This window comes from Staurois parvus, unplaced genomic scaffold, assembly GCF_062004578.1.
Source record: "Staurois parvus isolate SC_StPar_1 unplaced genomic scaffold, SC_StPar_1.0 ptg000018l, whole genome shotgun sequence".
In the NCBI taxonomy this organism is placed as follows: domain Eukaryota; kingdom Metazoa; phylum Chordata; class Amphibia; order Anura; family Ranidae; genus Staurois; species Staurois parvus.
The window spans coordinates 272732-299812 of record NW_028317814.1 but is presented as its reverse complement, the minus strand read 5'-3'; the positions used below and the strand labels follow the sequence as shown (position 1 = coordinate 299812).

At 42.1% G+C, this 27081-nt stretch overlaps 1 protein-coding gene across 1 annotated transcript in view; it reads left to right on the top strand.

Annotated features, from left to right (window-relative positions):
* Window positions 1-27081, top strand: part of PRKAR1B (protein kinase cAMP-dependent type I regulatory subunit beta) — a 295736-nt gene that overhangs the window by 197569 nt on the left and 71086 nt on the right. The window contains exon 7 of the mRNA XM_089681811.1: window positions 12308-12466. Coding sequence (XP_089537937.1) covers window positions 12308-12466 — 159 coding nt within the window. The remainder of the gene's footprint in view (window positions 1-12307; window positions 12467-27081) is intronic.

Here is a 27081-nt window from a genome sequence, read left to right as displayed (position 1 = left end):
AATAATTTGTTCTTTGCATCTGCTCTGCACACACCAGAATGCCTCCTTACATCAATTGCCCATCAGAATGCCCCCTTACATCAACTGTCCCCATGACAGCTCCCCTTATATCAACTGTCCCCATCAGCGTGCCCCCTTGCATCAAATATCCACATCAGAGCCACCCTTATATCAACTGTCCCTATCAGAGTGCCCCTTTTACATCAAATGCCCACATCAGAATGCCCCTAACATCAATTGTCCCCATTAGAGTTTCCCCTTACATCAGTTGTCTCCAATAGAGTCTTCCTTACATCAATTGTCCCCCTCAGAGTTTCCCCTTACATCAGTTGTCTCCAACAGAGTCTCCCTTACATCAATTGTGCCCATCATAGTGCCTCATGGATCGGTGGATCCACTCTTAAAGATCTGGAAAAGCACAACTAAAATCTTGGGGGACACCACCCACCCCAGCAGCCCCCTAGATCCGGGCCTGATAGGAATTCATAGGAGCAGAGCTTGCTTTGTTCCTGATTCAAACCATTTAAACTATGACAAGCTGCCGAAGAATATATCTTCCACGTGTGTTACTGTTGGAGTTCATCACAGATGGCATCTGTTTTTATAAGCAGAACATTTTTTTTATTGTGGTTATGTTATTTGGTAAGTTTAGGTGCTGGTAGTTCTTACAGGAGTTCTTTACAGTCTGTGAAAATATAATAAGCTGCTGAGTGAGTCAACCTGTGTCATTCTTCCAGTACTGAAATCTTAATTTTGTGTGGCCCTTAATGTTTAGGCTACAGTCTCAAAGGAACTAATTTTAGGTCATGACCTTGGCAGGCATGCAGTAGAGGCTTTGCAGGCTTCCTTTACTGAATGATACATCACACTGTAGTCCTCTGTTCATGTGTACACTCTGTTAATTTCTGTAACATTTTGGGCAAGCCTGGACAGATATTCCCAAAGCTTAAGAGCCATCTCCAAAATAGAAAGATCCAGCGTGTTATGGCTTTATTCCCTGGCAGAAGGCACAAGCTCTTGTAAGGCACAGAGTCTAAATGGCACCTTGGTTCTCACCAGAGCAGTCTGCAATGGATGCTGGTAAAAGTGACTGTACTGGCCCCCAGTCTACCTTGTTGCAAGATGTCCCAAGGTTGCAGCTCTCAGGATCGTTCCACTAAGTAATAGCAAGAGTGGGGTGGCTATGGGTAGGTTGAAGACAAGAATATTCAGTATTCAGGCACAATTCAAGGCGGGGGGCAAGAATGGTCATTGTTCAGGCAGCGGTTGAGGCAGGCAGCGATAGTTGGTGTCCAATAAGAGGTCAAGGTAGGCAAGAGTAGTAAGAGAAAATCAGAGTTAACAGGAACAGAGAACACAGATGGAGACATGTGATCTTGGTCAATAACAGGAAAGGCAGAAATTTTCACTCTCACAAACAAAGTAGCTTGCAAGAAGTCACAGCACCAACCATCATAAGGGAAGGAGTTTAAATACCATCCTAGGCCTGTGCGCATGCCCATCATGAGGAACACATGCTAAGACACACATGCCTTTGACACACTGTGCACACACTTATGCATGCATCTAACATAGATAAAAGGCCATAATTCAGTGTGTGATGTTCTGTAAGCAGACAGAATGGACCGGGCCTTTGAATGTACAAACGTAGACCCCAGAGGCACTTTGAAACATCAACAGTGCAGCTTTGATCTGACTTTTGCAGTCCCCTTCACCCAACCCACAATAGCCTTGTAGTTTACCCCCCTCCCAACATATATAGGGTTGTCTTTTTCCACCTAGGCTCTAGTGGGTATTGTTGGGTTTATAGTATTTAGTGTATGACTGCTACAAAATGCAAGGATGGTGGGGCCCATCTTCCCATTGAGCTCTGTTTCATATGACAAATGATCAACATTTTTAAGAATGGGTTCTGTGAAGGGAAACATTGTGATCAATAATTATGGTTACACCTTTAGTCACTGCACTATAAGCAGTGGTGCGGACCCAAAAGCCATGTCCATGGACCTGGTGACACCTTTGGTGTTTTGGGTTGCATGGGTACTTTTTCCAGCCTCCGTGGCAATTTGTCTAGCCCTGATTTGAGAAATGTACAAAAGCAAGAAATGGATCAAGTTTGGGTCATGTGATCAACTGCCAATTTCTTCTATTTATGCCCTGCATTACATATTCAAGCTAAAGACAAGCAAAATAATGATGACTGCATCCATAGATTACTGCTCAGGGTCCCAGAATTGATAAGAAGCTAAGTTGTGTTAGCTTCTTATCAGTTGTGTTAGATACTGGTAGATTGAATCATTGACTTCTTGTGTGTGTGAAGATCCCAGCTTTGTGTTGTTTCCACCCATGCCCATATTCTTGCTCATCAATTTTAGTCTACCAAGTACAGATTTTACAGTTTTGGGTGGCCGTAGCATTTAAACCATGCAATTGTAAGAAATTAAGAAAGTATTTCTACTAATTCACCAAGTCATCAGGTATGTAAATAGAATATAACATTGACATTATCCATTTCAAATTGAATTGGCTAAGCACTATTTGAATTTAAATTAGCTGTAAAACATATACCCAAAGCCATTTTAGAAAACTTTTATAATCTCAGTAAGGTTCATATATTCTTGTTACTATATTGCCTTTTCACATTTTCTTCCATGCACTTTTAGGTTTATTTTACAAAGGTTTTTATTTGGTTTTTCAAAGTTTATAACAAATGGTACAAAAGCTATAACACAAAGAAGTGCAATAAAAAGAAAAAAAAATTAGCAAATAAGGGTACATTTGACCTGTGTGATCACAGAACTATACAAGAAGGTTTTAGATGTATGGTAGTGCACGTTTTGTATTTATGCATCAAACTGGGGGAGGAACATAGCACAATAGAGGTTTTCAAAGGTGGGAATGTACTGAGCCATATGTTTCTGTTTGTTCACTATTCAGCAGGCCTGTTTAAGGGCCTAGTCACACACACGGTAACCCACATATAAACGCATTTTTGTGCATCGAGACACAATGGGCATTCTGCACCTCTTTACCTTTACTGCACACTCATTAACATTCAGTATTTAACATGCGTTTAAGGCACCCTTTTACTGTAAATGAGCTGTAAATATTCCACAAGGCATATTTTATCAGACATGCAACATTCTTTGCAATGCAGTGCACCACAATGTATAGAGGGTTCACTTCTGTTTGTTATGGCGTGCATACCTGTTCACACAGGTGCGCTGTCCTGCATTGCCTAGGTGCAAAAATGTGCACTAAGTTTATAAATATGCCTTATAGTAATGAATGGGATTTCTACTTGAAATGCATTTTAACCATTTGACGCCTGGCCTATGGCCAAATGGCGTCCGCAAAAATGCATTACCTTTCCGGGAGGCCGCCATATGGCGTCCTCCCGCACATGCGCAGTTCGCGCGCTTGCAGAGCCGCGCTGCGGCGCGATCTGTCAACCGGCCGTGTACCTCGGACACGGCCGATGACAGATCTGAGTACCGGCCCCCGATGCCGGTACCATGTGACCTGCTGTGACCAATCACAGCAGGTCAGATGACAGTTGTATACAATGGATGGCTTCATTCATGCCATCCATTGTATACTAGTGTCTAGCTGTGAATGGTCACAGCTAATCACATGCACATGTCGTGATTAGCTGTGGCCAAATCACAGCTAAGCACAAAAAAAAAAAACCCTGAATAAATCAACCCTGAATGTCATTCAGGTAAATGCTTGCTTATAGCAAAGTAATTCTTTGCTATAAGCAAATTGTGTAAAAAAAAAAAAAAAAAATACTGATCACTTCCCCAAAGTAGTACAATGTTACTATGGTAACATTGTACTACTTTGGACATAGTGAAATATGAAAAAAAAATCTTAAAAAAAAAGAAAAAAAATGTAATAAAAAATTTAAAATAAAAATATATATTTTTTTTTTCACACTGTCACCAGTCAGTGTCCCTGATCACCGCCATGCCAGTTATATGATGACACTGTACTGCACTGGTGACAGTATGTAAAAAAAAAATAGTGAAAATATTTTTTTTTATTTTTTCATTTTCCGAAAAATTATGACAAAAAAATACAACTTCAAAAAACTCGCCATGCCTCTTATGAAGTATGACGGACTGTCTACTTTGCAAAAAGGGGTCATTTGGGGGATATCTGTACTATTCTGACATTCTTGGACCTCAAGAAATTAGATTGGCCGTCAGTACTTCAGAACTGATCAATATTCAGATCTATACCATAGTTTGTGAACTCTATAACTTTCCTACAAACTAAAAAATGCATCCTAATTTGGGTTATTTTCACCAAAGACATGTAGCAGAATACATCTCGGCCTAAATTTATGAAGAACAATTATTTATTTGCAAACTTTTATAACAGAAACAAAGAAAAACGTGTTTTTTTTTCAAAATTTTCGGTTATTTTTGTTAATTTAGCAAAAAATAAAAACCCCGGCGGTGATTAAATACCACCAAAAGAAAGCTCTAGTTGTGTGAAAAAAATGATAAAATTTTAGTTTGGGTACAATGTTGTATGACTGCGCAATTGTCATTCAAAGTGTGAGAGCGCTGAAACCTGAAAACTGGCCTGGGCAGGAAGGTGTAAAATTGCCAGGTATTGAAATGGTTAATTTGGTAAATATGTGTGAGGTGATTGTAGCCTTATTAGTGCAACAGAAACAATTGAGTACTGTTCGTGATACTTTTTTTATTTGCACTAACATACAATTTTGAGGACAAGCTTTCGGGGAGTGTCCCCTTCTTCAAGGTCCAAGCAGTACTATTCACAAAGTTTAAGCAGAATGTTAGAAGTGATGAAAAAAAAAAAGTAAGAGGCTAGAGATAAGACACAGCACAAGCAAAGGGGGGGGGGGGAGACAACACTCACAGAGGGAGTCATGCTTGAGGTGATAGTCCTAAAACTGTTGGATAATGGTTGAGGAATCCCATGTCCAAATTAAGGCCCTTATCTCTTGTGTCAAATAGAATTATTATTCTTAGTTCAAAAGTTTTTCTTTCCTGAATGGATTTGAAATTTCCTTTAGCTTGAGGTGATTGTAGCCGTATTAGTGCATTTGCGACAGAAACAATTGAGTATTGTCCATGATACTTTTTTTATTTGCACTAACATACAATTTTCAGGACAAGCATTCGGGGAGTGTCCCCTTCTTCAAGGTCCAAGCAGTACTCCTAGCAGAGAGTACTGCTTGGACCTTGAAGAAGGGGACACTCCCCGAAAGCTTGTCCTCAAAATTGTATGTTAGTGCAAATAAAAAAAAGTATCACGGACAGTACTCAAATTTCCTTTAACCACTTCCAGACCGGACACTTTTACCCCCTTCCTGACCAGGGCAATTTTCAGCTTTCAGCGCTATCACACTTTGAATTACAATTGCGCGGTCATGCAACACTGTACCCAATTTAATTTTTTACCATTTTTTTGAGACAGATAAAGCTTTATTTTGGTGGTATTTATTCACCGCTGGGATTTTTATTTTTTTTGCTATGTAAATGAAAAAGTCCAAAAAGTTTGAAAAAAGTGTTTTTTTTATAAAAGTTTGCAAATAAATAGTATTTCATCATAAATCTTGGCCAAAATTTATTCCGTTATCTTTTAAGTAAAAAAAAAAATCCAAATTAGTTTATAACCAAAAATTATAATTTTTAAACATTTTTTTTAATTTTAATTTTATTTTTTTATATTATTATTTTTTATTTATTTTTTTTTTTTTTACATACTGTCACCCTAGCAGTACAGTGTCACCATGGTGACACTGTACTACTTGTGGGGGGTGATGAAGATTTTTTTTTTTTTTTACACTGATTGCTTTTACACCCATATAGGATGTAAAAGCAATCATTTCTTTTTCTCTCTGTCTGCAGTCTTGCACTCATTGAGAAGTACTGAGTGAGCTGTGATTGGTCACAGCTTGTCACATGGTACAAGGCTGTTGTGAATAGCCTTGTACCATGTGACCTCTGTGATCATTCACAGATTTCACACGTAGTAAGCAATGATGTCACAAGTGACATCTTGCTTACTACTTTGCATGTGATCACTGATTGGCCAATCAGTTATCACATGATCGGGACCTCGTACAGAGGTCCCGTCCGACGATGTTTCACAGTGTTTCACAGTGTTTCACTGTGTCCGGGAGGACACAGCAGGCACCGGATCGCGGTGCTGCGTGCTCCCAGGGAGCGCGCACAAGCAGGGTGTGGGGAGGCCGTTTATAAACAGCCACCTGACCCTGCAGTGCCACCGTCCGGCCGTTTATATGCAACGGCCGGTCGGGAAGTGGTTAAGAACTAAGATATTGAGGTCTCCCATTGTGTGGTCTGGTTGTGCGAAATGGTGTCCCACAGGTGTGCAAAAGTCTTCTTCTTTATGTTCCTTGACCGTATGTCTGTGCAAATTCATCCTTGTTTGCAACTTCTGTCCTGTTTCGCCAAAAAAATAAATATGTATGGCTACTTCTTGTGTCCCATGCTATAGAAAGCCATTTCTTCCCAATATGCAACATTTGATTGCCACACATAGCAATTAATCCCTAGCAATAATAACAAGATTGAGCTATTAAAAAGTGCCCATGAACTGATGTCTTTAATGCAACAGGAGCTTCCTTGGTTGTTCCCTGTAGAAGTTGTACTGCCAGCTGGCATGATTTAGTGAAAAGGGCAGGCACGGACACTTCATTTTTCGCTTCTCTAGGTATTAGCTGCACTCCCGTTACAATGAATGTGTAAATACGGTTGTATTAGTGATTTGGAGAGCTTCTAATTTTAAATCCTGCATTTCAGCTGGGCTGGAGGTCTTCACTGCATAACTACGTAACTCATTTACTGGTGGTCTGATTGGCAATGTTCTGTTCACATTGTGAAGGCTTTAGGTCAGAGTGTAATGATATGCTGAACAAGGCATTGGCCTGATTTATACCGCAGTGATAGCCAAGGCCAGCATTCTTGTCCAGTCTATATATAACTGGACTTATGGGGATGTATAATTTAATTTGGCTGGCAGCACTGTGGGAGAGTTTCAGAATTAAAGCTCACCGGCCCCTCCTTACTGAAACACAAATTCTGCTGAATTTAGCCAGTGTGAATGAAGGCTACAATTAAGGCAAATGGCAGTAGGGGGTTTATGGGAAGTCGATCTTTCTTGCTGCCATGTCAGACTGCAGCTTGCAAACTTGTGTTGACAGCAGAAGAGTGCAGGGAATGCCTGGGACACTCGTTAGCACATGACCTCCTCTCTCCCTCTTAAGTAAAAAAAGCCTAAATCAGCCTAACAAATAGCTCAGTGTGTGCACCATGGTGTGTGTGTGCGACAGGGCAGTGGTGATGTACAAAGTGTAGTAACACATTACAACCGATCAGTTTTCATCAAGTTAGTGCTGTCAAAACTATGAATGATTATTTTTGACTAGTTGCTTTAGGTTTCTGAAATTTGAAAATTGCTCTTTGCCTTAATAAGAAAAAAAGCATTGTAATGTTAACCGATTCAAGTCCGGACACTTTCACCCCCTTCCTGTCTAGGGCAATTTTCAACTTTCAGTGCTATCACACTTTGAATGACAATTGCGCGGTCATGTAACACTGTATTCATATGAATTTTTTTTGCATTTGTTTGAGACAGATAAAACTTTATTTTGGTGGTATTTATTCACCACCGGGATTTTAATTTTTTTGCTATACAAAAAAAGTCCAAACATTCTGAAAAAAAAGTGTTTTTCTTATAAAATATTGCAAATAAATATTTTTTCTTCATAAATCTTGGCCAAAATGTATTCAGCTAGCTTTTTAGTAAAAAAAAAAAACCAAATTACCGTATTTTTCGCTCCATAAGACACACTTTTTCCCCCCCAAAAAAGGGGGGGAAAGTGTCAGTGCGTCTTATGGATCGAATATGGAGCGGCCAGTCTGGTATTTCCACCGCCGCCGTGTCAGAATACTGGGCCGGCCGCTCAGCTCTGCAGCGGGACCTTACCTGTTCCTCTATCCAACGGCGCGCTGTCTTCCCAGCTTCTGTAGTGTGGGCGCTCGGCTTGACAGCCGGGTGCCAAGTGCACATGCGCAAGAAGCGGTGCACTTTGTGAATGGTAAGGCGGCACCTGGGACACATGACAGGTCCCAGAAGCCGCCAGACCAATCACAAAGCGCAGCGCTTCTCGCTCATGCGCACTGGGCTCCCGGCTGTCAAACCGAGCGCCCACACTACAGAAGCCGGGAAGACAGCGCGCCGCTGGATAGAGGAACAGGTAAGGTCCCACTGCAGAGCGGACACTAACCAAAGAACAACAGAGAGATATATAATTTTACCCCTGTACAAATTATTAGTAAGACCTCATCTGGAATATGCAGTTCAATTTTGGGCACCAATTCACAAAAAAACATTGGGGAACTGGAGAAAGTACAGAGAAGGACAACCAAACTGATAAGAGGCATGGAGGAGTTCAGCTATGAGGAAAGATTAGAGGAACTGAATGTATTCTCTCTTGAGAAGAGGAGATTAAGGGGGATATGATGAACATGTATAAATACATCAGTGGTTCATGTAGTGAACTCGGTGTAGAGTTATTCACCCTGAGGTCATCACAGAGGACAAGGGGCATTCTTTACGTCTGGAGGATAAGAAATTTAATCTCCAAACACGGAAAGGTTTCTTAACAGTAAGAGCTGTGAAAATGTGGAATAGACTCTCTCAAGAGTAGCTCATTGGATTGCTTTAAAAAGGCCTGGATTTTTCTTAGATACACAGAATATAACTGGATACTAACATTTATAGGTAAAGTTGATCCAGGGAATGTCCGATTGCCTCTCGGGGGATCAGGAAGGAATTTTTTTTCCCCTGCAGGAGCAAATTGGATCATGCTTTGCTGAATTTTTTTGCCTTCCTCTGGATCAACTGTGGGTGTAAAATTATAACTTTTTCTTTTTTTTTTAAATGGTTTAACTGGATGGACTTTTGTCTTTTTTCAGCCAGACTAACTATGTAACTATGTAAGACTCAGGCTCCAAGGCGTGGGGAGCTTTTTGTGAGTGGCTAGCATAGGGACAGTGAAAGAAGTACGTCTACCCCAATGTCTACTCCTTTTAGGTGTGCTTCCTGCTGGACCTGTTGCCTTACTGAACTTCCCTACAATATATTGCTATTGCCAATGAATTGAAATTGGTTGGTAGGGTGTACTAGACATTTTTCTTTCCTTTTTTTTAAAGCAGAATAGTGTCTACAAGAAGAACACTGCAGATTAAAATAAAAGAATAGTTACAGTGTACTTCAGGTATATTTAGATTGTGTATTACATGAATATTACAGGTACCCGCATACCACTAAATTTTATGTTAAAGAACCAAATTTAAAGACTGGAACTGTATACAATGTCAGCGCCTTTATGGGTATAACCAAGTACTATATCACTAGACTGGTCCCACCCATCATCAGCCCATAAAATATAACGTTGATTGCATATCGAATTGTACAACATTAAGAACATCTCAGAACCAACTCTACTTTATTATCTGGTTGATGGGGGATCAAGATTTATGTGTTTTGTAGACTTGCTTCGACTTCTTTAGGAGATAGAGTGAGATGGAACTTGGGTATACCCTTAAATGGGCTGGCATTGAATAAATATATTGTGTTTTATGGATTCTAAACATGTTTTGTACAATAATAAACATGATTTTTAACAATGATATGATATGTATATGTTGAATTTGATACCATTAAAGTCTGAGTCCTTAAAATAGTTTTTTTATATACAGTCATGGCCGAAATTGTTGGCACCCTTGATATTTTTCCTGAAAATCAAGTATTTCACACAAAAAAGGTATTGCATTAACACATGTTTTGCTATACACATGTTTATTCCCTTTGTATGTATTGGAACAAATATAAAACAGAGGCAGAAAAGCAAATATGACATAATGTCACACAAAACCCCAAAAATGGGCTGGACAAAAGTATTGGCACCCTTAACTTAATATTTGGTTGCACACCCTTTGGAAAACATAACTGAAATCAGTCGCTTCCTATAACCATCAATAAGCTTCTGACACCTCTCACCCGGAATTTTGGACCACTCTTCCTTTGCAAACAGCTCCAGGTCTCTCTTATTGGAAGGACACCTTTTCCCAACAGCAATTTTAAGATCTCTCCACAGGTGTTCAATGGGATTTAGATCTGGGCTCATTGCTGGCCACTTCAGAACTCTCCAGCGCTTCTTTGCCATCCATTTCTGAGTGCTTTTTGACGTATGTTTGGGGTCATTGTCCTGCTGGAAGACCCAGGATCTTGGACGCAAACCCAGCTTTCTGACACTGGGCCCTACAGTGCGACCCAAAATCCTTTGGTAATCCTCAGATTTCATGATGCCTTGCACACAGTCAAGGCACCCAGTGCCAGAGGCAGCAAAACAACCCCAAAACATCATTGAACCTCCACCATATTTTACCGTAGGTACTGTGTTTTGTTCTTTGTAGGCCTCATTCCGTTTTCGGTAAACAGTAGAATGATGTGCTTTACCGAAAAGCTCTATCTTGGTCTCATCTGTCCACAAGACGTTTTCCCAGAAGGCTTTTGGCTTACTCAAGTACATTTTGGCAAACTGTAGTCTTGCTTTTTTATGTCTCTGTGTCAGCAGTGGGGTCCTCCTGGGTCTCCTGCCATAGCGTTTCATTTCATTTAAATGTCGACGGATAGTTCGCGCTGACACTGATGCTCCCTGAGCCTGCAGGACAGCTTGAATGTCTTTGGAACATGTTTGGGGCTGCTTATCCACCATCCGGACTATTCTGCGTTGCAATCTTTCATCAATTTTCCTCATCCGTCCACGACCAGGGAGATTAGCTACAGTGCCATGGGTTGCAAACTTCTTGATAATGTTGCGCACTGTGGACAAAGGCAAATCTAGTTCTCTGGAGATGGACTTGTAACCTTGAGATTGTTGATATTTTGCCACAATTTTGGTTCTCAGGTCCTCAGACAGTTCTCGTCTCCTCTTTCTGTTGTCCATGCTTAGTGTGGCACAGACAGACACACAATGCAAAGGTTAAGTGAACGTCTCTCCTTTTTATCTGCTTTCAGGTGTGATTTCTATATTGCCCACACCTGTTACTTGCCCCAGGTGAGTTTACAGGAGCATCACATGCTTGTAACATTCTTATTTATCCGCAGTTGTGAAAGGGTGCCAATACTTTTGTCCAGCCCATTTTTGGAGGTTTGTGTGACATTATGTCGAATTTGCTTTCTTTCCTCCCTTTTTTTGTTTTGTCCCAATACACACAAAGGGAATAAACATGTGTATAGCAAAACATGTGTTAATGCAATACGTTTCGTGAGAAATACATGATTTCCTGGAGAAATATCAAGGGTGCCAACAATTTCGGCCATGACTGTATATAAAAACGAAAGAAAAATTTTATCGGTCTCTCTATGATTTTAGACACACCTGTAAATGAGGCCGCCATGCTCAGGCCCAATCTCAGAAGTACAGTCTGAATTGCAGTTGAAGGTGAATGCTGGATTTTCAGAAGCGTCATCATGCTTCTTTATATGGTCCTGAACAGGACTTCTTTAGTTTAGGTATCTGTACATGGAACTGCAATATCTGTCTATTGTCAGAGTGATCTGGTCTTCAATCCAGAACAAACATGTCCATGTTCATCTCATAGGACTTGTCGCAAACATTCGATTGTAAATAAAACCACTGAGGTGCTATTTTCAAATAAACACAATTACAGCTCTTTTCTCAAGAGGTTTTCCCATGAGATTGGTGACTTAAAAAAGTAAGACTGGAAGGCAAAACGTTTTAGGCTTAGAACTCGATTGGAAGGGACAAAGAACATGTCTTATCAAAGACCACCTCAGCCTTTCCTCCCCAATTCACAGGGCTGCATTTCCCCTGTGACCCTCATTATAGCCATCAACACATTTTCCTGCTTTCAGGTTGACAGGTGTAATAAAAGGTCATAGTTGTGACAGTTCTGCTTGTCAATTCCGTGAGTGTCCAAGTCCAGGAAAAAAATAACCTGGTCCCAGTAACCTACAGGAGCTAAAAAATTCCCAGGACTAAATGCAGCCATTGTGCTAGAGCAGCAAGCCCTGAAACTTGATCCTCAAAGTAGGTTGTCAAAGCTTTTGTGACCAAGTGAGGAAACTATTATCCTATTGTTTGTGCTTCTATTCTTTTCCTCAAACCATTAGAAAGGGGATTATTAATAGGTTTTTAGATCACTAAAGACATGGGCTAAAAGCAAACAATTTCCTGCTCATTAACCCTTTTTTTTCTTACTTTTTCTAGGTCTATGTGAATGGAGAGTGGGTCACCAGCATTGGAGAAGGTGGCAGCTTTGGGGAGCTTGCACTGATCTATGGCACTCCAAGAGCTGCCACGGTCAAGGCCAAAACAGATCTTAAACTATGGGGCATCGATCGGGACAGCTATAGACGTATACTTATGGTGAGTTTGTTTTGGTTCTTCTTAATATATCAATTTTGGTTCTTCTTAATATATTAATACGTTCTAATAAAACTTCACTGTTTAGCATGAAAGTGCATTCAGAAGAACATGGCAAATGTACCTGTGGTTTTTGTTTTTTATGCTGACAGTGCCAGTGGCTATTGGCTCTTCTTTCTGGATTTTTCTTTAAAGCCTAATTCCATCCAAAAACGGTTTGGCTGGAGTTGGGTTTTAATCACAGAGACTGTAGATGAAGAATGGGGACGCTTTTTGCTGACACAAGAATAATGAGTAATCATGGCTGGAGGAGCTAGAGCTACCAACTAATTCCAACAGGAGTCCTCATCATGTAAGTCTCCTAATGATAAAAGAATTGGTACTTCAGTCTGCCAGCACCTATCCATAGTGAAATTATCAGCATTGGATAAACTCTGTGACTCCACTTCTGCACTACTATGGGGTGATAACACTTTCCAGTTTTTTTGGAAAATATGTCTGAAAGTGGTCCTGAACCTAACTAAAGATTAAAGCCCAATTGAATTTTCAGTTTAAATCAGCTAAAAACATTACAAGTGCATCAAAGCGAAGTGTGCAAAGCCATACATCTCTTTTCCTAAAGTGATTCTTAGAGCTGAAGGCTTTTACCTTCATGCATTCAGTGTGTAGCTCCCCCCTGTACTGCCCCCAATACTTTCCTGAACCCGATCTCAATCCAGCGATGTGCACTAGAGCAGCAGCTCCCAGGTCTCTCCCTCCTCATTGGCTGAGACACAGCAGTGGGAGCCAGATGGAAGTGATTGGGTGGCTGCAACACCCTTGTAACATTTCCCCTCCTGTGTGCCTTATTGCCTGGGCTCCACAATTCCACTTGTGGTCCCAGGAGATGCAAGGTGGGTGTTGCTGAACAGAGGGGAGGGGAACTAACTAATGTCCATTCATTGATCTACTCTAGCTAGTAAGAATTCATCCAATTACAAATGCATTTATTGCAATACACATGTTACATATAGACCCAAATGCTGGCATGAGAGCAACAACTCTAGGGTGATTATTCACATTTAATTTTTAACTGTTGTCCCGTTTTAAAGTTTTGTCTATGGAAAATTTTGGGTATTGAAGTTCATTGTTGTTTCATGGGTGCACATAATATTAGAGCTTGACATGTTGGTTATCTATTTACTCAGCACATACTCATCTTTTATACTTTACTAAAACATGGGTAATATGTTACATTTGAGTACACTAAAATTAACGTTAATATGTTTTTTATTGAAAAATTGTGCTTGTTAAAAAAACCCACAAAAACAGCCCAAGCAGGAAAAGGGTTAAAGTATTGCATGTGCAGTGCTGCCATTTTTAGAACAAAATCGGCAACCAGAACCAGTAACCTAATGACTAATTTAAAGATGACCACTTACCATCATATTGTTCTCATGAAAACAGGTGTAGGCTACTTCTCTGTCCTCTGTGCATTATATGTGCAATACCTGGCCTTGAGCTGGCCAAAGATCTGTAGAATTTTGTGTAAAAATTATGCGACTTGGAGTGTTCGTTTGGTTTTCTGACAATTAATAGGTACAAATAGATCATTGTTGTTTACTTAAAAAAAACATTGCTTTTCACTTTAAATAGCCAAAAAAGTCCCACTCGACCACACTGTATCCCAGATATATGGAGTATCGAGAGGGGGAAGTAGGACAAATATCTTGGTACCTCCTTTTCTGAAGAGGATTGGAGGAAATGTTTCTTTTTTACCCAAATTGTACATATTCATATTTCCAAGAAAAAAGTTACAAAATACACTCACTGGCCTCTTTATTGGGTACACCTGTTCAATTGCTTGGTAACACAAATTGCTAATCAGCCAATCACATGGCAACAACTCGGTGCATTTAGTCATGTAGACGTGGTGAAGACGACTTGCTGAAGTTCAAGTGACTTTGAGTGTGGCATGGTTGCGGGTGCCAGATGGGCTAGTCTGGGTATTTAAAAAACTGCCGATCTACTGGGATTTTCACGCACAACCATCTCTAGGGTTTACAAGGAGAATGAGCAGACTGGTCCTGTTACATTCAGATGGTAGGGTCAGAATTTGGCATAAGCAATGTGAAAGCATGGATGTATCCTGCCTTGTATCAACGGTTCAGGCTGGTGGTGGTGATGTAATGGTGTGGTGGATATTTTCTTGGCACTAGCAAGATGTATTTAATAAAGTGGCTGGTGAGTGTAGTTTCCCTATGATACGAACCCCAGTTGACCTTAACAATATATACCCTGCCACCTTAAACATTTGAGGGAAATGTCAAGAAACTGAAGGCTCGTACCTTCACATTTGGAAGAGCTGCCATTTGCTTATTCCATTCTGGCAGAGTATATTTCTCTCCTGCAACTCCATGTGCAGTTCTGATATCCAGCCTATCCCGGTCATAGCCCAGTTGTCAATGATCCCTGAGTAATATAATGTCTAGCGAGCGCTACCTAGAAATTGAGATAATTTGTGTATAAAGAGAGAGCCGCTAGAACACCAAAAAAGGTAACCAACACACCTTCCAGGAAAATATGTAAATAATAAAGGTGCAGCGCTGGGGATAGAGGCAAAAATGCAGATGGTGATTAAATATAACATGCAATATGCAAAATCGTCTTTCAAAGTGCAATACGTGATAACATTACTGGTAATCACAGACAGAAAAAAACATCCGAATAAAGAGACGTGTGACGTTGAGATCCTGTGGAGTCCCTGCTTATGGTGGGAATATGTGATCCAGAGGTGATAGGTAAATATTAATGAACAGAATGCGCACTCACCAGAAGTGCGTATTAAATACGCATTAATGAGATCTCCTGTATCATCAGGTACATGTAAGGTCATCCGTATTCAGGTCAGGATTCAGGATGGCAAGATGTCCAGATGCTGTAGCCCTCTGACGCGTTTCGTGCTAGGCACATATTGATAGGGTGCAGGGCTTCCTATAGGACGAAACGCGTAGCACAAAACGCGTCGGGGGCTACAGCATCTGGACATCTAGACATCGCTGGTGGCCATCCTGAATCTCTGGTCAGTATTGTGATTTTTACTTACCTACATTGGAATAAAGTTCATCAAAACAGTATCACACTATGTGGTGTCCGTTATTGGGCTCTCTTCATGAGTGCCACCCTCCGCAGTGCCTGCCCTAAGAGGTGACCCCGGATGTTGTGATTGACTGATGAACCCTGGAATCCTGTTGTGCCTGTGACCAGATGATGATAGCGAATGCAGCCTGACCTGAATACGGATGACCTTACATGTACCTGATGATACAGGAGATCTCCTTAATGCGTATTTAATACACATTTCTGGTGAGTGCGCATTCTGTCTATTAATATTTACCTATCACCTCTGGATCACATATTCCCACCATAAGCAGTGACTCCACAGGATCTCCACGTCACACGTCTCTTTATTCGGACGTTTTTTTCTGTCTGTGATTACCAGTAATGTTATCACGTATTGTAATTTGAAGGACGATTTTGCATATTGCGTGTTATATTTGATCACCATCTGTATTTTTGCCTCTATCCCCAGCGCTGCACCTTTATTATTAACATATGTCAATGATCCCTGACTCCATCTACAAAATAAAGGCATATTTGTTTACTAGCAGCTTGGGTGGCTATATCCCAACACTGGAATTCTCCTCACCTCACCTTTTGAAATGGACCCAGATTTTAAATAAGATAATGGCAATGGAAACTTTGCTTGTGGAAGATGGCCCCGATCTTGAAAAGATATGCGCCACCTTTTGTGATTTTTCCACTTTACGAGCCTTATTGACAAAATAATTGGTTCACTCCTCTTGAAGTTTCTTTGAGCACTTTATGGAGTCTTCCTCCCCTTTTCAGTCACCCACCTTTGTCCTCCTACACATTCCCCTGTACAGTACCAATTCCAAAGTTTTCTCTTTAAGGGATATGTTTCCAACACTGTGTTTGCCACAGGGTTATTGTACAGTATATATACTTGGTATTATCTCAATTCTAGTTATCCATCCTGTACAAATATGCATTTTTCTTATGGTATTGTAATCACATGCCCCATTGTAGGGTAACAACTTGAAAATCTTCTTGTGTAAAAAGCTATTTGACAAAAAAAAACTAAGAATACTGTTGACATTTTTTGTTGAACACAGGTCAATGTCACAGGTGGTAAAAATCATATTTATTGCAATGTGCATGCTGAAATCAAAGGTTAAAGGTCGAAAAGTATCATGTCATTCAAACAAGTTTTCATACCAATTTTTCTCACTCCACGATGGTATCATCAAAAACTGATGAATGTTTAAACCAATTCTACAGGTCTATGACCATCTTAAATAGTGATTACAGTAATGTGATATTCACAGTTTATGATGGACTGACCATTTAAATCTCCCAGGAACTCTAGTGAATAGTTCCTTCTGTGCCTTTCTCCCAATGATTCAGCAGGAGCATTAAACCTCATTTTATAGTTTCTAGAACAGAAAAAATTAGACAATCTAGTAGTAAAGTGAAGGCCCTTTCTATTGGGCTTGAATAATTGGCAGATCTAGGATTGCAATTGCAGAAATCTCTCTGTCTAAGGCCCCAAGAGTTATAGGAAGTTAATATGTAAGTTAACCTGCCAAAATCAACACAAAACTTGTTCTTGATGGGTGGACAGACCATTTTATAGTCTTTCCAACGTACTGTCCATTGTTAATCTAAATTGTCCCTTCAAGTGTCGATGCACATGCTGCGTGCGGCAAAGCGAAGTCATAAAGATCATTTCCACTTAGCATAATCACAATGTTGTTGCTGCACATGAACATTTCATGCAATGTGTTATAAATAGCCTGGTAGGTCTGAAGGCCTGTGGCTGGCACAGTAGACCAGAGCAGGATTATCAGCAGACAGGATAGGAATCCAAGGTGCTGTAGTCACCGTGGAGCCCTGAATACTGCTAGTATGTTCTCAATCTGCAAATAGCAGTGAAAATATGTCACAAAATCACTGCATTAAATCCACCGCAAACAAGCGAGCGGTTCACTTATCAGACCCGTCTACGGCTGCTATTAGCCTCTTCTTGAACCAGGACACAGGGGCCTATTCATCAAACTGCTATGTTAACTTACCGGTAATCAGAAACCTGGCCTCCCCTACTGCTGACACCGAGCGAAGACCTCATTTTGTCATCAGTTACAGCACTATACACACTAAATACGAGAGCTTTTCCTGGCTCTCATTAGTTGTGTTGTTTAACTTGCCTTGAAATGCAAATTGTGGTTGTACAGGTGGCCAGAAGTTCAAAAACCTGAAATTAATCACATATTTTCACACTCCAGACTACCATGCAGGTGTCTGTATGATTCATTCATTAGGTGCTTAACATGTGCAGGGCTGAATGTGGATATTATTTCTGTTATTTTTTTATATCATTATGTAGTAGATGTGTACATAACCTGTACCTTGATTGCAGCTAATATATTATCACCAGGGGCGGACTGACCATTTGGCAACTTGGGCACTGCCTGAGGGCCCGGGGTCAGTAGGGGGGCCCCATGAGATGCCCCTGGTACCTTTTTCATAGGCTTTTTTGAGTTTGGGCAAGGACACAGGGGCCCCATGATCCCCTATAAGCTGAACTCCAGGGCTGTTTTACCTGCCAAATGATTTGTATTTCTGTCAATCCAGTCCTGAGATTTACACTACCGTACTACATGCACAGCCCATTGTGGTTGGGCAGAAGATAGGTTTTGGTTTTTAAGACCAATATAGAAAATTGGGCGAGAGGCTCTGAGGCAGATTTTTAGGGTCCATTCACATGCTCCAGTTTCCATTGGCAAGATTCTGTGGATTAAAAAGTGTAAGCTTGTGAGCTGCTATGTGAGTGATGAATACTGCTAAGTTCTAATTGTGAATTGCCTGCACCTAACACATTCTCATACTAGTGTGTCAAAGCAATACTAATTACCAAAATGTGCCACACTTCACTTAAAAGCTCAAAATAAATAATATGTGCACCCAATTGCTACTATTTATAATGCATATCAAAATAAATGAAGTTGAAATAAATGAATATCAATTTCCAAAAGCAATGTCCATATAATTGTCAAAAACAGTCAAAAACAGGGAGTCCATATATGAACTTCTTCAAATGTGCATAGTTCACTGTGAGATAAAATATCCCATGCTTCGTAATTGATTATTTGTGTGAAAAAAACTTGCATTAGTGTGCTCCCCCACCAGTTGTGCTCTCACCTCAAGTACATGACCAGACTGTTAAGTGAGGTCATATAATGCTTGTGTCCCTTTAAATGGGCCAAATATGGATGGGGTGGTATCTTGCTGTTTGGGGTCCTCCTCCACTCAATCGATGGGCTCCCCTTCCACAATGGTTGATATAGAGGAATGAATCAAATCATAGTGTATTATCCTTTAAAAACGTTTTATTACTAAATCTAATGCACTCACATATACTCTGTATATAAAATGCTTTGTGCACAAAATGTGTCCTCCAGGATTTTTTTCAGTGGTGAAAATCCTAAAATTGCCAGCTGGTGTCAGTATGGAACGATCGAGCGGCGTGATGTCAAAGCCCCTCCCCTATGCGTTACGCCACCAGTCTCATGGCTTCATCAGGGGAGAATGATGGCACAGGTGGGAATGTCTCTTGCAGGACTATTGCATTCTGCCAATGGAGGGAGCCCCGACGGCAGAATGCAATAGTCCTGCGGGAGACATTCCCACCTGTGCCATGGTTTCACTGGAAAAGTCAAGATATGCAATAAACTTCAGCTGCCTATACCTCTTCACCCACTGATGGCTGACTTTACATCTGTGCAATAGCAGAACAAATGATAAAATACACATTAAACCACACCTTACTGCAATACACAGTAATGCTTATCAAAAGGTGCTCTGCGGTGTTACCAGTTTTTAATGGAATGCACCTTGCAAAAAACAAAAGTAATACTGTATGTCTTTTGTGATGCAGTGGCAGTCTAAGCCAACGGAGCTGCCATAACGCAACATACATTAACACGCAAATTATCATCGGTTAATAAACCGCAATGCACTGGAGAAGTGTGAAGGGGGCTTAAATTATATGCTTCATTTACCCATGTTAATGTTTAGATTTTCTTGCAGAAGATAATTATTAGACAAGAATGGTCAATTTAGTTTTAATGTATCCAGGCCGGTCTGGCTACATTTCATATCTTGGATATCATTCAAGTGGGTTGTGCAAAAATGCAGTTTGTCAATTTATAATATCTGTGTTCTGACACTTTTCAATATCCAGAATTTTGACAGGGATCCAGATGACCAGATCATACCAATTTTGTTGGCTTATATAGCTAACTCTTTTGAAAGAGAAGTATGGCCAAAGCTTTTTTGGCCATTCTACTCTTGTGGGTCACAGGAGTGCACTTACTGCTCTTCTATGATCTAGAATCAGCCGGCAGCAGGCTAAAGCCTGATGTTGACTGATGTCACGGAGCTGCTCCAGGCTCTGCAGGAATCCCGACAATAATGTCAGGATACACCCATATGCTCGACTAGCAGCCAGCTCAGCCTCTCAGTGCACCGCCCTCCACAGTCCAAAGTTCCAGTGAATGCTGGAAGAGCAGAGCAAAATGTGGACTGAGAACTCAGCAATCAGTGGTCATGTGATCACCAGCAGGGGACCACTACAGCATCACAACAATGCTGCAGCATAGAGCTGAATAACTGTTCATTTTCTTTATATTCCCACACTTCTCCTTTAAAGCTCTTTCACACGGGTGTCCAGGGGAATGGAATTTGAACCATGGTTTTACTGCCCCCCTCCCATTAAAACTCTAACATTGCAGCTGGAGGGAGGTATACACATGCCACCACCACACTACCATGCTTTGCAGCAGCAGAAATTTTAACAGGGCACTACCTGTTAGATTTGCTGATTGAGGTCATTAGAAACTGTGCTGCACTTGTGCATGGTGCATTTTTTAATACAAAGTCCACCTTAGGATTAAAAAAAAAAAAACAGACATTCAGGAGGTGGCAGGATTGCTCCTGAATGCTTGGTAGCTGCTGCTGTGATAACTGACCCACCTCAGATCACTTTTCTGATGGCAGTAGGCACTGCCACCAATGTGAAAGAGGACTTACAGATTGGCCCAGAAATTCAAGCCTGAGTTGGCTCAAGCAATATAGTCTAGGCACATACACTGTAAGAAATTTGCTGGTTCGAGAAATATTTTCTATCCTTCTCCTTTGGATTCTTGTCATTGAAATTGAAAATGGACATCAATTGGACCCCAATAATGATTAGAAAATCAAACGAACGTTCTTAAAACAAAAAATTTCAAACAAAATTCTACTAGTGTATGAACAGAGTTAGGCAACAAAAATAAACTGACAAGACCCCTAAACCTGCCCTATACTAAAGAACAAGTTTTGGCTATATGCACACTGTAACATGTTTTGCTTTTAGTCCCCCTGAATAATCAGAATGTATTCCAGACTTTAGTATACAGTCAGCACTCTTTTCTAGGTATAGATCTGATTTGTTGATACTTGGCAAGGAATGTTGGATGCTTGGATGGTATTTATGCTTGGCATGATTTCTGAAGAGCTTACCCCATCATGCCGCAGAGCTTTGAAGATAATCTAACTTCGCAATCTCTGTTTCATAGATGCCTTCACACGGTGCCATATGACTTGCCTCAGTACATAGAAGTGCGGACCTAAGCCATATTTAGTGTTAGCACTATACCCAGCATCCCAGCATCTCCTGGGAGCATGCCTGTGGGAAAGAATAACTGTAGAAATATAAAAACAGCGTAGTCAGCATCAGGCAGCTGTGTGCTACCTTGCCGACAGTAAATAAGGACTTTTGACTCCAGTTACAGCACCTTAATACTGCGAAGCCTGAGCTCAGTTTTTACTGCTGCTCCTAAAACCAGCACTAGCTGTACCTGCAGGCTGTAGACAAATGAGTAGGGTTGGCCATCATTGAGTGACAACCCACCTTTAAAGTCCCATTCCTCTTCATTTCCTGGTTTGTTCAGGATCAAGCATGTTCAGTTTCCAATCAGGATGTGATGATTCATTCTGGACACCACCCCTGGCACTTTTTAGAATATGCTTAGATATGTCAGATGGGCTGGTCCGACTAGGTATAAGCAGTTTAAAGTGGACCAGTTGCACCTAAATAGCAAGGCTACATACTTCAATAATGGCCCCTTTCCCTATGTAAAAGAAAACCTACAAGAATACCTCTCTTGGAAGAAAATACCCCCCTCATACAACCCGTCAGCACGTAGGCAAGGGTGATGTTTTTATCCTTCTGAAGCAATCTTTTCAAGTCTTCTTATGCCAGTGGAACCCTTGAAAAAGATTTCAGGTCTCCAGGAACCCTTACTTAATCCAGTTCATTGGGTGGCAGTAGGAAGAATGCCACTTGCAGTGGTAGTAAGTAAAAAGAATGTCCCCTTTACAGTGGTAGTCAGAATGCCACCCTAACAGACATCTAAAAAGATCTCTGATGTCATGCCATGAGTTCTGCCCAGTGACTTTAGTCCCAGAATTATGCAGGCACTATCAAATGGAAGGTCAATTAACCACAGTTCAAGGAACCTCTTGCAAGCTGTGAAGTAACCCTGGTTTAGAATGGCTGTTCTGGAGAGATGCTGGAGAATTTGAATAGCCTAAATATCACAAGAAGATTCTACTGCACTGTGCTGGGTACTCAGCATTTTCCGGGGCCTTGTTGAAAGGATGGTTATACAATACGGAGACCAGGGGAAAAATAATAACTAACGTTTTCACCCACAGTTGTCTTTGTATGTTTTTATTCAGTGGAATAAGTTAGGGGTGGAGACCCTTACTTAATAGCATTGAACTCCAGGAATACAACAAAATATTTGAGATAACATATGTACACTGACGTACCTACCAAAAATATTGTGACTCTATCAGTCATTCTTATGATTTGGGCACTCTTGTCAGACAGCAGAGGTAGGTCCGTGCTCATCCTGAAGAATGTACTTAAGTCAAACAGAGATTGAACAATGAAAGTGCAGCACTAAATTCATAAGTCACCCTTGTCCTCCATTAGAATGACAGCATTATATAAAGCAAAAGAGAAAACCTTGATTGGTTTGAAGTGCTTATATTCTCTTAACCAGTGTAATGGCATGCAAAAGTTTACTGAAATATTGCAAAAAGACCAGCTTTGAAAAATTCCTGTCCGATATCATTGGGATTGAGTTGTGTATGTGCCACAAGGCACCTTTCATTCTGATGACCACTAACAATATTGCAGCCTTTAACAATAACGTCCAGTTAAATTGTGTAGGTTACCATTAATGATCATTGCTTCTTAAAAAGCTTGTTGACTTATGCAAAACATGTCCTGAAAATTGTTGTACTAGTATTTTATTTAATGAGTTACTAACATTATTTTCATTCTAGAAGTATCACCTTTCTGTCCAGTCAATTCATCTCTTCAGAATTGCTGAGTGATACATTGATGCTTTTTCTGCCCTGAAGTAGTTTTGAAAGGCTTAGTGTGGGGGTAGTCATCGATCCAGTTGTTTTAATCTACTTATGTAGCTTTAAAAAAATGTAAAAGCATTCCTGCCCTATTTCTGGTCGGGTCACTTGTCTCATATGTGTGCACGGTGGCCAGGCTATGAGCCCGTGTTATTAAATATGCTTCTGGTATTTGATCTGTTCTTCATAGACAAACATAGAGCTGAAACAGTTGGAAACCAGCAATGCAACCTTCAAAGAAAAACATGTTAATGTGCAAACAGTTGTAACAACCAATCCGATATCCCTTTGCTGTAGTCAAACCAGTGAAAGATAATTTCTGATTAGTTGTGCTGTATGGTATTGTATAGAAGGGGAAGTGGTGAGAAGTAGATGGATACAATTGTAGGCTCTCATTTGCTATACTAGAAGCAATAACATTTTGTCTGTACAGGATTCTTCTTTTTCTATCTTACTCTTACTCTCCCTACTACAGCTCTCACCATATATATATGCTGCCATCTCCCTACTACGGCTCTCACCACCTCCTCCTAATACTCCATTCTCCCACTGACCCACACACCACCACTAGCAGACTCACACACTCTTGCACATCCTGCTCCCATGCCACCTTTTTCACTCTTCTTCTTCTCCTAACCACCGGGGACATCTCCCCGAACCCTGGCCCCTCACCACCTCACTCACCCACTAGGCACCCTCCTACTTCCACAAACTGCCGCAACCCCCTCAACCTGTCCCCCTGCTCCCCACAACCACCCCTCCATTCTCGTGTGCACTCCTGAACGCTCAATCGGTTTGCAACAAGCTCACCGCCATCCATGACCTCTTTATCTCCCGCTCCCTCAACCTCCTAGCGGTCACCGAAACCTGGATCCAAGCCACTGACTCTACCTCCCCTGCGGCACTCTCCTATGGAGGTCTCGTCTGGACCCATTCACCCAGACCGAGCGGTCGTAAAGGTGGTGGGGTCGGAATGCTCCTGTCACCGCTGAGCACCTTTCCATGTCCTCCCAAACCCCTCCCTCTATCCTTCTCCTCCTTTGAGGCCCACTGCATCCGGCTATTCTCTCCTACCCCTCTGAGGATTGCAGTAATCTATCTGCCTCCTGGACCCGTATCCCGCTTCCTCGACAATTTCTCCGCCTGGTTACCCTTCTTCCTCTCCTCAGAGCTACCCACCATCATCCTTGGAGACTCCAATATCCCTATCAACGTCAATAACCTGGCTACATCCCAAATCCTCCACCTAACCTCTTCTTTTGCACTCGCACAGTGTACACAGTCCTCCACCCACTCCGTCGGGAACACCCTCGACCTTGTTTTCTCCCATCTCTGCACCCCCCACAACCTCACAAACACCCCTTTCCCTCTCTCTGACCACAACCTCATTACATTCTCCATCTCCCCGTCCTCAAACACCTCCCCCCCAACAAACATCAAACCATCACCAGCCGTAACCTCCGCAACCTGAACCCTGCCACTCTCCACTCTGTGACTAACCGACTTTACGACAGTATCCTCGCACTGTCCTGCCCTGACCTGGCCACTACTGCTTATAACAACTCGCTGTCAGCCGCCCTAGACTCCTTAGCACCCCTAACCAAACGTAGCATTAGACCCCAACCGCTTCAACCCTGGCATAACGACCACACCAAGAATCTTAAACAACACAGTCGTGCGCTGGAGCGATTATGGAGCAAAACCAGATGCCAACAAGCGTTCACCCTATACAAATCTGCCTTCCTCGCCTATACCTCCTCCCTCCACGCTGCCAAACAAGCCTACTTCGTAAACCCTCATCAATACCCTCTCCTCCAGTCCTCGCCGGCTCTTCTCCACTTTTAACTCCCTACTCTGTCAACCCCCACCTCCACCCAGTATCTCATTCACCGCCCACGAGATTGCTAACCACTTCCAAAACAAGATCGACGCAATCGCCAATGCTCAGACCTCCACCCCACCTAGCCTCCCTCCCATGAAAACTACCTCAGCGCTCCCCTCCTCTAACCTCGCAACTGCCCAGACCCCCACCCCACCTAACATCCCGCACACTAAAACCCCCCCAACACTTCACTCCTTCGACCTTGCTACCACTGAAGAGGTCACTAAGGTCTTCTCTGAAGCCCGCCTCACCACCTGCCCCCTTGACCCTGTCCCAACACAACTCCTACGGTCACCCTCCTCCTCCATCCTACGCTCCCTCACCCACATCTGCAATCTCTCCCTCTCTACTGGCGCATTCCCCTCCCCCATAACGCACGCGCACATCACCCCCATACTAAAAAAACCCTCCCTGGACCCCACCGACCTGAACAACCTTAGACCCATCTCCCTCCTGCCATTTACATCCAAACTCCTCGAGCGCTTAGTCTATAATTGCCTAAGCTCCCACGTCAATGACAACAACCTCCTTGATCCCCTACAGTCTGGCTTCTGTCCCCTACACTCCACCGAAGCCGCCCTACTCAAACTCACCAACGACCTGCTAACCGCCAAAGCTAATGGCCACTACTCAGTCCTCCTACTCCTCGACCTCTCCGCAGCCTTCGACACAGTTGACCACCCCCTCCTCCTTAAAAAACTATACTCCCTTGGCATCAGAGATTCAGCTCTCTCCTGGCTCTCCTCCTATCTATCTCAACGCTCCTTCAGTGTTACCTATAACGCTGCCACCTCCCCCTCTCTCCCCCTCTCTTTTGGGGTCCCCCAAGGCTCTGTCCTCGGGCCCCTTCTCTTCTCTATCTACACCTCCTCCCTTGGCCAACTGATACACTCCCACGGCTTCAACTACCACCTCTACGCCGATGACATGCAAATCTACCTCTCTACCCCTCGCCTCACCCCTTCATTTTCCGGCCGAATCACCTGCCTACTGAACGACATATCAGACTGGATGTTACTCCACTTCCTCAAATTAAACCTTTCCAAAACCGAGCTCCTAGTTTTCCCCCCAGCCCGTGCCACCCCCCCCAACCTCTCCATCAGGACCAATAACGCCACCATCAGTCCCACCCCACAAGCCAAAGTTCTAGGTGTCACTCTAGACTCCAATCTATCTTTCCAGCCCCATGTCCAATTGCTGGCAAATTCATACAGGCTCCACCTCCGCAACATCTCCAAAATACGTTAGTTCCTAACCCCAGACACTACTAAACAACTCATTCACTCCCTTATTATCTCACGACTCGACTACTGCAACTCTCTCCTCACCGGCTTACCTCATCACAGACTCTCCCCACTTCAGTCTGTCCTAAAGTCAGCGTCCAGACTCATTCACCTTGCCAACCACTCCGTATCCGCCACCCCCCTCTGTCATTCCCTCCACTGGCTCCCGATTGCCCAACGCATAAAATTCAAACTACTAACATTGACATACAAAGCTATTCATAATACTGCCCCAAACTACCTCACCGACCTGATATCCAAATACCATCCAACACGTACTCTTCGCTCCTCACAAGAACTTCTACTCTCCAGTTCCCTGGTCTCCTCCTCCCATGCCCGACTCCAGGACTTCTCCAGGTCTTCCCCAGGTCTTCCCCAATCCTCTGGAACTCACTACCCCAATCCATCAGACTGTCACCTACCCTCCTCACTTTTAGGCGCACCCTGAAAACCCATCTCTTCAGGGAAGCCTACCCCGCCCTCACCTAACTGCCTATCTACTCCACTTCTCCTACCACTCCATCCCCCACAGCCATTTCCTCCTGTACCACTATCCCCTAGCTCCTAGATTGTAAGCTCCAAGAAGCAGGGCCCTCGAACCCCTCGTGTATTGTATTGTTACTTTATTGTCTCATGTACTGTCCCCCACTATAATGTACAGCGCTGAGCAAACGTTTTGGCGCTATATAAATACCGTATAATAATAATATAATAATATATATACAGTGTATATATATATATATATATATATATATATATATATATATATATAAAATATAGGATGGACAAAAGTATAGTTATCAGCTGATTTATTACATTGATGTTTGGACAAGATACAGCCCACCTTTCTCAAGGAATGTGATCCACCAAAGCGCTAAACTAGCCAACTGATTACTGTACCTTCTGATATTTAT